The sequence below is a fragment of the Lepisosteus oculatus genome, chromosome 8 (assembly GCF_040954835.1).
Source record: "Lepisosteus oculatus isolate fLepOcu1 chromosome 8, fLepOcu1.hap2, whole genome shotgun sequence".
In the NCBI taxonomy this organism is placed as follows: Eukaryota; Metazoa; Chordata; class Actinopteri; order Semionotiformes; family Lepisosteidae; genus Lepisosteus; species Lepisosteus oculatus.
The window spans coordinates 16531274-16547788 of NC_090703.1; the positions used below are offsets into that span (position 1 = coordinate 16531274).

General features: G+C 37.2%; 1 protein-coding gene across 2 annotated transcripts in view; it reads left to right on the plus strand.

Annotated features, from left to right (window-relative positions):
- Nucleotides 1–16515, plus strand: part of eif2ak4 (eukaryotic translation initiation factor 2 alpha kinase 4) — a 34039-nt gene that overhangs the window by 11300 nt on the left and 6224 nt on the right. For both annotated transcript variants that reach the window (XM_069193305.1, XM_069193306.1), the window contains 18 exons: nucleotides 590–712; nucleotides 1941–2045; nucleotides 2163–2226; nucleotides 2760–2839; nucleotides 3709–3810; nucleotides 3906–3956; nucleotides 5279–5515; nucleotides 6723–6798; nucleotides 7206–7327; nucleotides 7563–7612; nucleotides 9384–9552; nucleotides 9690–9806; nucleotides 10615–10680; nucleotides 10981–11151; nucleotides 11409–11543; nucleotides 11801–11908; nucleotides 12626–12754; nucleotides 16363–16449. In XM_069193305.1, the coding sequence (XP_069049406.1) occupies nucleotides 590–712; nucleotides 1941–2045; nucleotides 2163–2226; nucleotides 2760–2839; nucleotides 3709–3810; nucleotides 3906–3956; nucleotides 5279–5515; nucleotides 6723–6798; nucleotides 7206–7327; nucleotides 7563–7612; nucleotides 9384–9552; nucleotides 9690–9806; nucleotides 10615–10680; nucleotides 10981–11151; nucleotides 11409–11543; nucleotides 11801–11908; nucleotides 12626–12754; nucleotides 16363–16449 (1992 nt within the window). The remainder of the gene's footprint in view (nucleotides 1–589; nucleotides 713–1940; nucleotides 2046–2162; nucleotides 2227–2759; nucleotides 2840–3708; nucleotides 3811–3905; nucleotides 3957–5278; nucleotides 5516–6722; nucleotides 6799–7205; nucleotides 7328–7562; nucleotides 7613–9383; nucleotides 9553–9689; nucleotides 9807–10614; nucleotides 10681–10980; nucleotides 11152–11408; nucleotides 11544–11800; nucleotides 11909–12625; nucleotides 12755–16362; nucleotides 16450–16515) is intronic.

Below are 16515 nucleotides of genomic sequence, written 5' to 3' on the forward strand. Positions count from 1 at the left end.
CATTACACACAAGAAAGATTGTTTATATTTTGAGTTCAAAACTTTGTAGTGCAGTATTGTGGGTGCCTCTGGTAGTGTGCTGGAAAGTAGTATCAAAAATGTGATGTGGAATTCAGCCCTTACATCTGAGTTGCTACAGGAATGCTAGTTCATCTATTCACCTTGATGGGGATTCTTGTATCTTCATACATTTTTGCTTGTGAATCTTTACAGGGTGGTGTGGAGCTTAGCATTTGTACTTAGAAAATGGATGAGTGGATATTATTTTGAAGGAAACATGCAAATGCACAGTATACTTACAATGCCCATTCCAAAGAAAACTATTAAGAAAAATCTGGTATTCAGAATACTGTCAGACTGTAATTTAGAGATCAGTTCATCACAAAACCTGGTTAAATATTGTATATTTTTTATGTTAAAATATGTAACTACTGTATATAAGTTCAATGGTAGCAAAGGTAACATTTATGCATACCAATATGTTACATTTCTGTGGTCTGTGCCCACACAATGATTGAAACAGTTAAAGTTGAGGAAGAAATTAAACGTACACTTTTTTCTTTATTTGTCAATTTTCTGTCCCATCAAGATGGAATACTGTGAAAAAAGCACTTTAAGAGATACCATTGACAGAGCCTTGTACCAGGACTCCAACCGTCTCTGGAGGCTTTTCAGAGAAATTCTGGATGGACTGGCGTACATCCATGAGCAGGTCAGTGGCATCCGGTTCTCAGGCGCCTGTAAACCCATCACTCTCCTGCTCTTAAATGTTTCACGTTAAATTTCGAATCTTCAACCAAAGACTAAATTGTTTGACATCAGCTTTTGGGTGTAGTCTAGTGATGGATGTTTCATCATGTCAAACCAAAACAAATTCATGTAACAGGAGCCAAAAGGAGATAAGACCATAATACAACGAGCTGAGAAGAATGGAACTTGCATGTCAGGCCTGGTTACGAAGAAACGGTGCAGGAGATTCGCAGAAGGACAGGCGGCCTGGTGGGGTTCCGAAAAGGATAATAATGGCATGCAACATCCAGCATTTTCCAACTGCAGAAAACAATCCCCTGTAGCTGTAAATATACTCCATGAGCTATAGAAACAAAACGGAAATTAGTGTTGTAATTAATCTCCACAAAATAAACTATCTGCTGTTCTTTCGCAAGAGCTTAGAAACCCAAGGAGATTTACAGTGTTGTTCTGGGTTGTTATTAGTGGCTTTTTCCTGTTGATTAGCATTGCACTTTTTATATAAAGTGTTGTTGCATGTTATGTAGTTCTTTGCTGTTGGTAAATGAGTTGGTAATGCTGATTGCTTTTTAGAATGTTTTTTTATTCATTCAGTGACATTTAAAATAATGTTCAATAAAGTTCCCTCATTTAAGCGGGTGATGCCACAAAATAACAGCCACAGGACACATAGCAAAGAGTATAGAATACAAGTGAAGAGAGGTGATACAGCAACAGTGCAATGCTGTAATTAGACCACTGGAGTGTTGCATGCAGTCCTGGTCTTCATATTACAAAAGGATAAAAAGCATTTGATAATGAGAACAGTCATTCCATGTCTGTAGGGGAAGAGTTTTGAAGACAGACTGAAAGAGCTCAAGATCTTTAAATTAAGGGGAGATTTCATTGATCAACCTGAATGGTAATTTTGAAATTATGTTGAAACTCACAGTATTTTACAGTGTTGCACTGGTGCCAGAATATACTTCTTAACAGACCTGCCAGTGATTGTGTTGGTATATATTTTGATACCTTAAAAAACTAAGCTTGATACTATAAAATAATTTGATGGAGTGAATGGATGCCAGACTTATTTTTCTGTGTTCCTACTGTGAAAATGCAGAAGGTGAAGTTTTAACTTTCACCTTCTTTAAAACTAAGTTTTAATTTCAGTCAGTTTAATATTATTTTTTCTTATGTTACTTTCAAAGGGAATGATTCATAGAGATCTGAAGCCTGTGAACATCTTCTTAGATTCCAATGACCATGTGAAAATAGGAGACTTTGGACTGGCTACAGATCATCCAGCTAATGTGGTATGGTTTGGTTTACTTTTGGTTTGATTGACTTTTATGCATTACTACATTTTTACTGTCTCTTTATAGCTGTATCCGGTTTTTAGTGAAAGCATTTCATTGCATTTTCACTTGTAGGCTGCAGACAGACTAGAGATAGAAGAGAGTGGGTCAGCATCAATACCTAAGCAAGATCCAACAGGTAGGTCTATATTAAATGACCTTTTATTTATTGATGTTGACTATCCTGGAATATGTCATATGATGACATATTGTATTTGCAGTTAAATGTTCTTTAAATGTTGTTTCCTGGCAAAAAGTCCCTCAAAGCAAAGAACAGATTGTGAAACTGCCCTGCAAAAAGTTGGAAAAAACTTGCCGTATTCAGAAATCTGTGGCTGTGAGTTATTTCACAGTAAAACGCATCAAACCACTCTCTGTTCCAGAATCTGAGTAAGCTGTGATGATTTGAATTGGGTAGGGTTTTTAAGAGTCAGATGACTGTGTCTTTTTTTAATGTTTCTACAAGTACTCTGTATTAAACATAGAATACTTTTTTATTTATTTGTGGTTCTTGCATTGAGCTGCCTTCATGTCAGTGCAAGGTCAGTATTATTTTACACTGTCGCTAAATCCTTTAACCCTCACAGGCTGCATTAGTCTGTGAGTCACCTTCATCATAATATAATAATGACGCAATCTTTCTATTAATAATAAGCCATTTCAACCTTTCAGACAATATGACTGGTATGGTCGGCACTGCCTTATATGTCAGTCCAGAGGTCCAAGGAAATACCAAAGCTACATACAATCAGGTAAAACACTGGCACATCACTAATCCTTTTTGTGGAGGTTATATGGCATTTGCTTTAGATATCATACTCCCAGATTTCCTTTACTGTATTCCTAAGCAGTTATGTCTTTCGGGTGTTGTCCTGTTCATTTTCTGATTTAATTTGCTTTTTGGTACAGTAAATGTAGTTTTCGTGTTGAAAATTGTGGTCATATGACTTGGTTTCACAGTGCTGGATTTGGCCACTTAAATACTGTATTTCTTGATTATATTGTCATGACCGGTGCTGCCACCCTGGATCTGGGGCGATGCTGAAGAGCCAGGGAAAGTCCAGGGAGAGTGGCCGGCTCACTGCACGTTGGGCACTGAGTAGTGGCTGGGCACAGTGCAGTGCCAGCCTTGAGGGCGAGCTGTCCACTTAAGTCCGCCTACCAGAAACTGGAAACGGGCCGCTGGGGTTTTGCTCTCTTCTGCCCCGGAGTGGATTCCTGCGGCCAGCCTCCTGGAGAAAAGGTGGCTACACGGAGGGGGCGGACAGGTCGCTGAAGCGGCCTAGGGTGCAGGCAGGCAGACTGGAGGACTGTAGTGCAGGAAGGGTAGCACAGGGAAAGCTGGTGAAGAAGGGGGTGAGAGGTCTAGAGGGCTTCACAGAGTGGAGGGGTCCGATCTTCCGGATCGGGCAGGGTGGTCCATCCGGAGGGCACCAGGAGATGGGATGATTTAAGGTACACTCGCTTGAGCAGGGGGTCTCCGTCCAAAGACCAGGCCAGGCGTGCGCTGTTGGCGATGTAATGCATTGCTCCCAGATTTAGATTTTGTAATATTGTTTTATTTGTAGACAAGTCAAGTAACTGAGAGAGAGTACATATAAAATGCTGTCTCATCCCTCAGAAAGTGGACTTGTTCAGTCTGGGAATTATCCTGTTTGAGATGTCATACCGCCCCATGACTACTGGCTCAGAGCGCATCTCTGTACTTAGCCAGCTACGTCTGGTGAGTTCAACCCCAGCTTTTTGTGACAATTTCTGTAATAGATCTAAAATTTCTTTAATTCCTAACAAAGCTGACAATATTTTCTGTTTGTATAGCCATTCATTGTGTTTCCAGAGGACTTTGATGAAGTTAAAAATGCAAGACAGGTAAGCATTTGTTGAATGGCAATTCACAAATTGTTGATGTTGCACTTGGAACCAGGATTTTATCTGACAATTTAAAAATAAATATAGGAAAAGGGATTTAAATTACTCAATCTCAAAAGGGGACTATCTTGTTACAGTTAATAATAACTACAAGCCCTGAAAGAAAATGGGACAAATCAGATTTGTTGTGTTTCTTGTTTTTCTGTCTAAGCACGAGTAAAATTGTTTATGCAGTGCAAAATTGAAGCGAGTGTATTTTCCTGATTTCACATAGTCTCTTCAATATCCTTTTTGATTTATTATAATAATAATACTTATTTAAAATAAAAAATAAACGTATTTTATGTAGTGTCTTTAAAAGTGGCTTCTCATAGTACTTTATAGAAAGAAAAAAATACACTGAGTGGAGCCAGTGAAATTACACACTACAGTAGGAAAGCAAAGGGGCAGACATAGAACCAGTCAATTAAAAGGACTTCTAAAGAAGAAGGTTTTGAGACTTGATTTGAAAAAGCTCAGGCAAGGTGACTCTCTGATATCCTTAGAAATAGAAATCCAGAGCTTTGGGGCAGAACAAAAGACAGCCCTGTCACCCATGGAGTGGAACAGACATGAAACCAGAATTAGACAAACAAAGATTGAGAAGCAGGGAGAAGGACGGTAATAACTCAGATCATGAGGTGCCAAGCCATGCAGAGCCTTGTAGGTCACCATGAGGATTGGGAACTCAACACAAAACCTTTTGGGAAGCCAGTGCAAGATCTCTAGAATAGGAGTAATGTGATCACTTGCACTAGACCAGGTCAGGGTTCTGGCTGGTTGTTCAATGTGGATTTAGATACCGCAGCAAATAGGGTGTTACAGTAATCAATTCGAGAGGAGACGAAGGTGTAGACTAGCTTCTCAACAACGGTTAGTGACAACATAGTGTGTAGTCTACCATATTTCTGAGGTGGAAGAATGATTTCACTGTTCAGTGCCATTGAGTGGTTATAATAGGTGTAACTTTCAGTAGTTCAATATTTTATTACCATGATAACTAGTTAATAATTAATTAATAGTAAATAATAACTAAAGACATTTCATTTTTTTCCAGTTCTCTTTAGAGCCATATATTTCTTCCTTGTTCAACAATTTGTTTTCATTAATGTGTAATATCTCTGTATAGCACCAATTGCTTTCATCAAGGCAAGTTTTATTAACTTATCTCCTGTTTTGAAATTAAATTTCTCCCAGGGGGTATTAAAGCTTGAACCAAATTGAATTATAGCTGACGTTTCTGCCCTGTTACTCAGATGTATTTTTGGGGGGTTTCTTCACAGAAGGTGGTAATCCAGTGGCTGCTGAATCATGACCCAGCCCTGCGGCCTACTGCTGTGGAGCTTCTCAAAAGCGACCACCTGCCCCCTCCTCAGATGGAGGAGTCGGAGTTGCATGAAGTCCTGCATCACACCATGGCCAATGTAAATGGCAAAGCCTATCGGACTATGGTCAACCAGCTGTTCTCTCAGAGCATCTCCCCTGTCACAGAATACACTTATGACATGGACGTGTACAAGGTAGGCTGATCAAAGCTGTGTGTTCAAGTATGAAAGTTTTTTGCAAAGTTTTTAAATTATCCCTGCAAATAATGCACTGCTAATGTATCTGTAAATCAGATTTCTATTGAGATTTCATAGTTGATCTTTTTATACTTTATTGTAGTTATGTTGAGACTCACAGTATTCCCTTATATTCTCCTATTGTTCTCTGCCAGTGGTTCAATATGGAGAGCAAAAATAAGTAGGGGCAAGGGATCTCCTTGTCGTATTTGCCTATATACAGTACATTAAAGCTCTCTGACAAATTCTATATCCCTTGCTTGTGCTTTTAGTTGTTTATACATTGTAGCCAAGCAATGAAGTATGAAAATAGAATAATACCATGTCAAATGCCTTTTGTTCATCCAGAGTTAATATTAAAGATTATTTATTTCAATAATATATTATTTAAATAATTCATTATGTTAGTTGTCAAATCTTGGATTGAAGACGCTAGAATGGAGAACTGCATCAGTGTGTGAGCTACAGTAGAACTAGCAGATGTTAATTCTGTACTAAATGTTAAATGTTCCGTAGTTAATGTAGAAAGAAGAAAAACTACACAGCCTGTGTTCAGTGGCTCTGAATTTTTTTATCTTTTCATACTTCTGCATGAAATTAACTTCTACTAATTACTTTGTCTCAAGATGTACAGATGGAGTGGCAGGTGACTCCTTTGTGATTGTAAGCACAAGATTGTTGAGCTTTTAAAAAAAACAGTTAAAGGAATGTTTGTACATCATCTCGAAAACCAATGAAACTGTTCTCACAGATGTATCACAATACCTGTTTTCTTTTTCTGGAATTGAATCATTTACATTTTTTAAGGATTTGAGCTCTGCTTCCTTCAGCTCTGAACTGAGAGGCAATGAATGTATTATTATGTAGCCTAAGATAGATGGTCTGTAACTTTTAAAATATGAAACAAATCCGTTTAATCCATAGAAGATTCCAAATGAAGCAACTCATTATACAATTCCAGCACGTCGCAAAAAATACTGTATCTCCACATAACTCTAGCACTGTGGGATATAAGTTTGACATAACATCTGTGAGGTTCTTGGGTTTGACTGAAAAACAATGAGGATGATGGATGTAATCCATCATATAGTTTGTGGTGTGATGTTGAAAACAGTACGGTAAAAAGTATGGATTTTCATTTATTGCACTTTTTTGTCCTACATAGGGCAGTTTTTCTGCTTCAAGTGCCAAAATACAACAGCATGTATTTGAAACGGTTAGCAGGATCTTCAGAAAACATGGTGAGTTCCAAGCTTTTTGCCAGCTAACACAGATAAATCTAATAAAAACCTTATTTCAGTTTGATTAATTCAAGTCTGAGAATGCAAATAGACATAACTCTATTCACGTACAATGTTTTTGTCATATCTCATGAAATTACTATTTCCTTTTATGATATTAATTACAATTTGTACTGTATGTATTTTTATTGTAAATTATTGGTTGAAAGAGTTATGTTCACATAGCTTAGTTAGTTTCTGTTTTGTGGGCTGAACTGTATTAATTGTAAAGTCAGTGTAGTCCTCAATCATAAAATAAGAAACATGGTTTTAACACACCAGGAAAGAGACACATCAAAAACTTTACCAGCTGTTTAGAGTTTTTGTTTTCAATTAGTTTTCTAACAAGGAACTTTTGTGCCTTTCAGGGGCAGTGAAGTTACAAACACCCCTTTTCATGCCAAAGAATAAGAAGCTTTATGAGAGCAGTGAGGTGGTGTGTTTTATGGACCATAGTGGCATGCTTGTCACTTTGCCCTATGATCTCAGAGTAAGCACAAACAAATGGCAGATGTTGTCATGCATTTACTTTTATAGATATTCCACTTACTGTTGTTGCTTATCCTTATGTTAGCCTTAAACCATTTTTGTTGTAAAACTAATACAGCTCAAACTAGTATTTATTAATTTGTTTTCTTAAATATTCCTGCTTTGATATGGCCATTGTTTTAATTCTCCTGATCAGCTAATTGACTTGAGCTGTCTGATTTTTGTTTCCACTTCAGCTCCCTTTTGCAAGATTTGTGGCAAGAAATAACATTACGAATTTAAAACGGTAATATCCCGTTGGAAGAATTTATCTCAGTCAGTATAAAGTGCCTTGCAAAAGTATTCAGACCCTTGTGCAGTTTTTTCATTTCATTGCTACTTCAAAGTATCCTTAATAAATATGAAAGAAAAATTGAAAAGTCATGATTGCATAAGCATTCAGACAGACCTTTTGCTGTTGTAAACCTAAATGAAATTAGGTGCACAAAGTTACCTTAAGGTGCCACACAAATAGTTGCATGGCCTCTGTGTGTGTGCAGTAATATTGGTCTCATGATTTCAGATTCCAATTTCAAATTCCTTGCTCAGGAAGTCCATTTCAAGGTTTCAGCCATGAAGGTTGAGGAGTTTTCTATGAAAGTCAGGTATTAAAGTCATTTAAAAGCGGAGATCGGGCAAAGGGTGGGGAAAATATCAGTCTCTGGAAGGTGCATCCTACTCACCCTACCACCCAAACACTGCCTAGACCAGGCCGTCCCTCTAAACTGAGCAACTGGGTAAGGAAGAGATTGGTGAGGGATGCCACTGTGAGGCCAACAACAGCTTTGAAGGAGCTATGGAATTCAGTAACATAATCTTTGAAGGAGCTATGGAATACAGTGGTCAAGATGGGAGAAAAGGTGCATTAGTCAACAATATCGTGGTCACTCCACAAAAAGTATGGCAAAGTGGAAACTCCTGTATGGAGTAAATCCTGCAACAAAGCACATGAGCACCTGCAGAAATGGGGCAAATGGTGTGGTGGTCAGATGAGCCCAAACTGGTCTAATATTTTTGTCTAAGTGCCAAGCATTACATTTGGCACAGATCTATCACAGTCCGTCTTCCATTTAACACCATCCCTGCAGTCAAAGATGGTGGTGGAAACATCATGGAGGAGAGGAGAAGGCTCTCCTCAGCAGGGATTTAAAGCTTGTTAGAATTGAAGGAAAAAGGATAGAGCAAAATACAGGCAAATACAAGAGGCAACTAGACTCTCTGCTAAAACCTTTAAACTGGGGTGAAAATTCAGCTTTAAGCAGCACAGTGACTTAAAGCACAATGCCAAAGCTACACTGGACTGGTTTAAGAATAAGAAAGTAAATGTCCTTTTGAGTGGTCCAGTAAAAATACTGACCAGAATCTGTGAAAAGACCAAAAGCAACTTGAGAGACTTGAGCAAAATGGTCAAGAGGAGTGGGCAAAATTGCACCAAGCCAGTTTGCAAAGTTGGTAGAGACTTACCTAAAAAGCTGCCATAAGAGCTTCAGCTAACTATTGAATTCACGGGCCTTATGCACTGAAATATTTCAGCTCTTTCTCTTTAGTTTCTGCTAAATGATACTTATGGTAACGTTGCATTATAAATGTTGAGGTATTGAATAAAATAATGCATGCATCATTTTGTAATTCCACAAAAATGGGGCACCATAGGAAGGGTCTGAATACTTTTTCCAAGGTATGTTGTTGTGTCTGTCATGATAGAATGAAAAAGGCTTTTGAAATACAAAATAAATATGGTATCTTTGCTGTACATGACCTTTAATACTTTATACTTAGTGTACTTTTTAGCCATTAATTAACCACAAATTTTACTTTATACCTCTCAGGTACTCTAATGTTCCCTTCCAGCTGTGGTTATGAATATACATATTGCATTCCTAAAATTACTTTCTAACTCCAGTAATGTAAATCTTTTTGGTTTATCTTTTGATTTGATTTGATTTTGAAATAGTTAATATTCTATTCTATATTCTATGACTTCGTAGTATATATTTTTATGTTTCTGTGCTCTGTAGGTACAGTATTGAAAGAGTCTTTCGTCCTCGGAAGTTAGATCGCTCTCATCCACGGGAACTGTTGGAATGCGCCTTTGACATCGTCACAACCACAGCCAACAGCCTTCTTCCTGATGCAGAGACTATATATACCATCTCCGAAATCATTCAGGAGTTCGCTGTGCTTCAGGTGGATACCTCTTTTAGACAATTACCTGTTTTAAAAAACACTGATTATGACTTCAACTGAAATCTCTGGGCATTGTGTAAAGTGTGTAGAAAAGTTGAAAGTTTGATTTTTTTTAAGTGTTAACTTTTTTTTCATAGGAAAGAAACTACTGTATTTACCTCAACCACACAAGCCTGCTGAAAGCCATACTGCTATATAGTGGGATTCCTGAGGACAAACTCAGCCAATCCTCCAGTATTCTCTGTGACGCCATGGTAAGACTCCCCTCCTATTTTTTACCTTTAGCTTTGGATAACTTTGAACATTATTTGAACATCCTCAAATCATTTTTAAAAGCAGCAGCACCAAAACCAAGCAAAAATACTTATCCTATATTATTTTCCATATACTGTATACCAGCATTTTATTTTATGGGTTTATTGATCTAATCACGTTATACATCTTTTAAACATGCAGTGAATGTTGATATATTGATAGATATCTGGCAATAGTGCTACCACCTTTTAGCTGATCCTAAAAACATTAATTACAAATAAGAGGATGATATTTGGCCCCTCTCACCTATTTGATAGTAGCTAATTGATTCAAGAATCTCAACCGCTCTGAAATCTTATCTGATCTTGTCTGGGGAACCAGTGTTGCTGGTTGTACAGCAGAGCTCTAATTCACCGGTGCCAATTGATAACTTTATTTTATCCGCTTGCTTGTGTAGACTGTTGGTTAATTTGTTTCTATATCAGTCCAGAGTTTCAGAAATCCCCTACTTCAAGGGTACGATATCTATCAACTTCAACATACAGCCTTTCCTCAACTTGCTTACCCTTATTTGTCTAAACAGCTTTTAATACTTGATTCATATATGAACAGATACGTTGTCATACGTGCCTATGTCAAACACTAGAAGAAAAAATGACAAGATTCAGCTGTCTCCCAGGAACTGGTTTTTCTCAAAGAAAAACTAGATTTGTGCTGTCTGATATTTTATGTGAGAAAATCCTGAATTCGGCTCAGCCAGGGATGTTATGCTGAGTATAACACCTTTCACCTTGCTTTCCATTACAGAGTGAAAAGTTGACTCGACGTGAAGTTGAAGCCAAATTTTGCAATCTTTCTCTTTCTACAAATAGTGTAAGTTTCTGTCTCATAGAAACTTTGGCCTAAATGCCTCTTTCTGTTATTGTTATATTTCATGAAATTATTGTGGATTTGTATTTAGATTTTGAGCTTATTTGAGCATTTTTCTTTATGATTTGTAATCGTAGTTTCATCTTTGACTGATTCAGCCCCAGGACATACGCATGTGTTAGATCAGTACTCAAGGCTGAAACTGAGAAGTACTGTAAAATATGAAATGTATAATGTTTAATATTCTGTGAGCATAAGCCAAAAACGTTGTCATTATTGATTTGTCTGTTTGTGACATTGCAGTTACAGACGTTGTACAAATACATTGAGCAAAAAGGGGAGCTGAGAGAGCTAAATCCTTTGATCTCCAACCTGACAAAGCAGAAGACTGCTGTCAGTCAGCTGACCAAACAGGGTGTGAAGGACCTGGAGGAAGTCACAGAGCTGCTGAAGAAACTGGGAGTCAAACTACAGGTTCATTAAGTCTGTCTGGGCTTCGTGTTCTAATGGTCTCATGGGTGAATGAATTAAAAAGGCCACTTCTGGTGAAATTAAAAGTCAAAGTTAGTGCCCGGTGTAGCTCAGGGGTTACACATCTGTGTGAGGAACAGAGAAATGTCCTGAAATGTACTTGAAGAAAGAAAAGGAGCTTTATTTTAGATGGAAAGATGTACATTCAAGTTGAAGTTTATGATGTTGTTCTTGGTCTTTTGTCTTTTTTCACACCTTAGGTGGTGATTAATCCTGGTCTGGTCTATAAAGTTCAGCATCACAGAGGAGTCATCTTTCAGTTCGTGGCCTTTATCAGGCGCAAGCGTCGCAATGTGCCGGACATTGTAGCAGCTGGTGGGAGATATGATCATCTGGTATGTAGTTTTGTGGTTAATTTTAGTTAGTTATTTTTCTCATTGAGGATGGCTTTAGAAGTCTTTACAGTGAGTGATGGTGATGTTACAACAAGTCAGTGTAAAAGGGAGAGAGGTTTCAAGTTGTGTTAGGAAATTACGATCAATTTTATTTGGGGAAAACAAAATTCAGATGAGACAAACAAAAAAAGATTTGTTCACAGTGATTTGATAAAAGTGATGTTTTTGACTTGGTATTGATTAAAATCTCACTTTAGATTTCAGAGTTCCGAGGGCCAGAGTCCTCTGCACCAACCCTCTCTGCTGTGGGGGCCAGCCTTGCTCTGGATAAGGTCTGCACAGCCCTGAGCAACATGGAAGAACCTGTAAGATAACCTGCCATTTTACATTATTGCTGATATTCTGTTTGACGTATTTGATGTTTTCTGTATAAAGTTTGTCAAATGTAAAGTGCCAGTCACCGTTTGATAAAGCTTTCCTTCATTTCCTCTGATTGTGTAACTTACTGCCTTTAGGAAAAAAATACCATTACATGAATTTGCCGATGAATGAACTGCTTGTACTGTTCAAGTCTACTCTGGCTCCAGAGTTGAGCTCAGTCTTCAAGCCTTGGTAGCTTGCAGACATCTGCCAGCAGGTTTGTGGTCAGCGATCTAGCTAAGCATGCAAAATATGGGACCCGTCAGCTTGATTTCCCTCCAGGAAGCTAAAACTGACAACAGTGAGTTAAAATCGGTCTGAGGATTAAGAAAGGAACTGAGGGGAAAAAATGGTTTATTGGACACCACAATGCATTAAACCATTAGATGCCGATTATGTGATTCAAGTTTGGAGGCTCGTGTTATTTGTTCCACAGGCCAGGATATGGTAAATTCTTTTTGTGTAAGTGCATTGCTGTAAATAAACATAAAACAAAACTATATTTGTTAGAAACGTAAAAGAACAATGAATGTTTTTGTAGTGTAGTGACAAATCTTTCCTTAAACGTACTCGTGCACGTCAGGAGTCTGTGATGTTAATGAATTACATAATACATTTATGTGAATAAGAATTGCTAATCTTAAAAGCTTTCTTTTACCTAGCTTTTAGTAAGCTCCTGCGACGTGCTGGTGGTGCCAGTTGGCCAGACATCAATGGTGAGAGCTATCAACGTCATTCAGAAGCTGTGGAGTGCTGGGGTATCAGCGAATATAGTATATGATGCCTCACAGGTTAGTAATTGTTTAAAGGTATTTAAACCTATCTGCTGCAGTAACCTTTAATAGGATATATACTTGTGTGTATGTAACATGTTTATACATAACCTCTTTAGTTTTTAGCCAGAGGTCCTTTTTTCATTTCTGTATTGTTTTACTTGTTCCTGCATGCTTACACCTAGGGTGTGATGTAATAAAATAAAACAGTTCTGTTTTTTAAATGGAGGAATATGATTTATTACACTCAGCAGGGTTTATATTATATGTATCTTTGAAGTGTAATTTGCATTAACTGTAATAACAGTTTCCTATCTGTAGATGGAGATATTTTACCTTTTCACTCATCCAGAACATGGTACACAGCCAGTGCTGCTTAGATATCAATTTCACTATAAAAATAAAGCATAGTTTGAAAATGCTAGAAACATAGTAATATAATTTTCTAAACAGAGCAATAGATCAGGTTTGGAAACTTTCGCAACAAAACAAGAACAGATGTAACGTCCAGTGAAATTTGGTCATTGCTGATGTTTTCTGGCAGTTTTATTAACCTATGTTTTTAGGAGCATTTAAGTGATACATGAGGAAACATTACAAAATATTGTGTATTACAAAAATAGATACAGAGACACCCCATTTCTGAAACACTTTTAATTTATTTTTACGTGTAGCGTATTGTATGGGGGTTAGCAGTAGTAAGGGTTTTACTGATAGTTGCTAAACAATAGTCAGTTCACACACCAAAAATACAAAGAATTCTAAAAGCCAAATAATTTCATATAGTTCAAGAATACAGAGCTAGGTCTATAGTTTCTTTATTTCTTTGTGTGAAATAATCAGGCAGTAGTTTAATAAAACAAGGATTTATTAAAGTCAAACATGAACTGTTTATACTAGTTCCTGAGCTCAAATATTTTAACAGGCTTTCACAGCCTTAATTATTCTGATTAAACCATAATAAAATCAGACGTAGCCACAAATCTTTATCTGGAAAAAATAAGGTTATTTCCTGAAAATAAATCTTCCAGCTAAACCTAAATTTAGACTAATGCTAGAAGAAGACAACTATCAGTCCCTGTGCAAAATTACACCCAAATATAAATAAGAATGACAAACTTTGCCTGGTAACAACAGAAATAATACTTCCACAAGTGTAACTAATTTGGCTCCTTTTCTGCAAAATTGATTTGAGTTCCTCCAATTCGATGTACCTGATAAGTTTTTGTTCAACAGTGAGAAATCCAGCTGGTGAAGATATTTAAGTGCTGAAACTTTCTCGCTCCTGTCTTTCTTCTTTCCATTTTCTTCTCTCATTCCTTTCTGTTCTCCACTTTCTGTAATGTGTCACCTGTGCTGACCCCCAGTTCCAGAGTCCAAAGTGTCAAAGCACTTGGCTGTCTCCACTTAGTTGGGGGTTACTTATCTCAATGGATAACATGAGCAGTTAAAGTGTATTAGAAGTTCTTATCCCCATCTGCTTTAAATAATTAAAATAAAAATAATACCAATGTTACACTACTGTATGTGACCGATATTCTTTTCAGCACAAAATTTTTATCAAATCTAAATTTGAGTTCAGACACATTTTTTGTGAATTACCACAATATCAGGTGCTTGTAGTGTCTAATATTCAAAGAGTAGGCAGTTCCTTTTTTGATAATATTGTCATGTAATGTCATGAGCCGGATTATCTTGTTGTATTTTTCACTGCTGTCACGTTCTTTGTGTGTCTCTGAAGTTTTTACTGTAACACAGCACTTATAAGTTGGATTTGTGCTTCTCCCAGATATTGGCAGCACTTACAGTAGGGAGCTCTCCTTTCTTTGGCCTCTCTCACTAGCTTCAGTTTGGACTTTCTGAATTGCCAAAAGTTATATCCCCCTCAAGCCCTGAAATTTCAAGAGAGCTAGTTTCTTCTGTTTCTACAGTTATAACTTGAAACTGTAGGACCCATCATTCACAAGCTTGTTACACTGCATGATCAATAAGCAAAAAAGGTTTATAGCAACCACCATTGTTCAGATGCCCAATACTGTTCCATTTTAAGATGTTCATTGTTAACACCTTGCACATGTCCTGGTTTACAGTTAAAAAATCCAGTAAGGGATAACTCAGACTCCAGAGCATTCCATTTTTGTAAATTTTGCTACCCAAATTTGGCCGTGCTTCCATATGCTACCATAAAGCATTCAGCAAAAACCTGGTCAGGATTCAGGTATTTGAAGTCTTAAAGAAATACATATTTTCATTAAGCAGCATATAACAGTTGGCAAGTGGAAGCTATGTGAAAATCAATAGGTGTTGCAGTATTGTAAGCACAAGCTTCTCTCTCATTCCTTAAGAATAAGGTTGAGATAATCGGTCAGAGAGGCACCCAAATCTGGTACATTGATTAAGTGTTTTCAGATTTCTTAATTTAATGTCTTTTTAAGGTTTATAAAATGTTACACATTGTACAGTAATTTTATATTGAGGTATAATGATAAAGGAATACCTCACCAGAACGTCTCAGTGGGCTTCTTATTTGTGAAATAAAGTTAGCTTGGCATTTGACTGATGTTTAGTGATATCTCATTTTTCTTTCATATTAGTTTGCCATTACATTACTTTCTCCTAACCACACTGTTCACTTTCATGTCATCTACAGTATAACGGGTAAACTTTTGGGTTTAACTAGATTTTACTGGTACTCCCTTATGCATTTTTAGAACAGTGGTCTGGATGTATGTATACCAGTAATCTGTTTAAAGGAAATTTCTGTTGCTGTTCCGCCCTGGCTAAAAAGGTCAATTTCCTGCATTAAGGCAGTTAGTAAACAAGTTCTTACATTTGTTTTTTTATAAGTTGGTTGAAGACGTACCGCAAATCGTATTTGTGAAGCCATCAAAGTTTAGGGGTGAATGAATAACCATTTTATTACTGCCACAACTTGAAACATTTATGTGTACTTCTGGAGGTTCACTCCAAATGTATAGGTGCTCTGTCACTTCCAAATTAAATGAAATGTAGCCTTTGAGTGCTAGCAGTGATTGACATTTGTTAAAATATAATTCAGTGTTACAGTACATTAACTAGGATTTCTCTTGTAAAGTATACTATGCAAGCATACTTGTATTACTGAGATACAGATATTGTTGATTTAAAAGTAAAGCATAAGATTCATCACAAATTAAAGGTTTATTGGGCTGGAGCATATTCTACTTTCTGTGTCTGTAGAAGACACCCCCTGGAAGGGGCTCTGTTCCATCACTCCTCTCACCCCCAGCAAAGCTGGTAACCATTTATACATTTACACATGGTTGGACTGGATCAGGTGAGCTCAGGGATGCAAGAGCAATGTCTACATTTGGAACATGAAACTAAAATATTTTGGCATGGGTCCAGAGCCCCCAAGTATTCCACTATTCCATGATATCTCCTTTAGTTAATGTAGGAGAAGGGCCTGTCAATGGCTTCATGTATAGTGCAACAAACACAAGCTATTTGGAGAGCCATCTCGGTGGGGTCCAACAAAGTCAGGTGGACAGCAAATCTCCTGAAAATTCAGAGAATTGAAGAAACCATCATTATGATAATGTGTGTTTCTTGGTACACTTCTTGTGCTTTTCTGTTTCTTTCGATAGTCTCAAGAAACTGTTCAGGAACATTGCAGACAAGCTGGAATCGCCTGCATTGCACTTGTTTCTGACAAAGAAGGAAACTACATCAAGGTAATCATAATTTTAGTTAAAAAAAAAGATTTTTAAAGCATGAGGAAATAGGTGTCAGTTAGCATT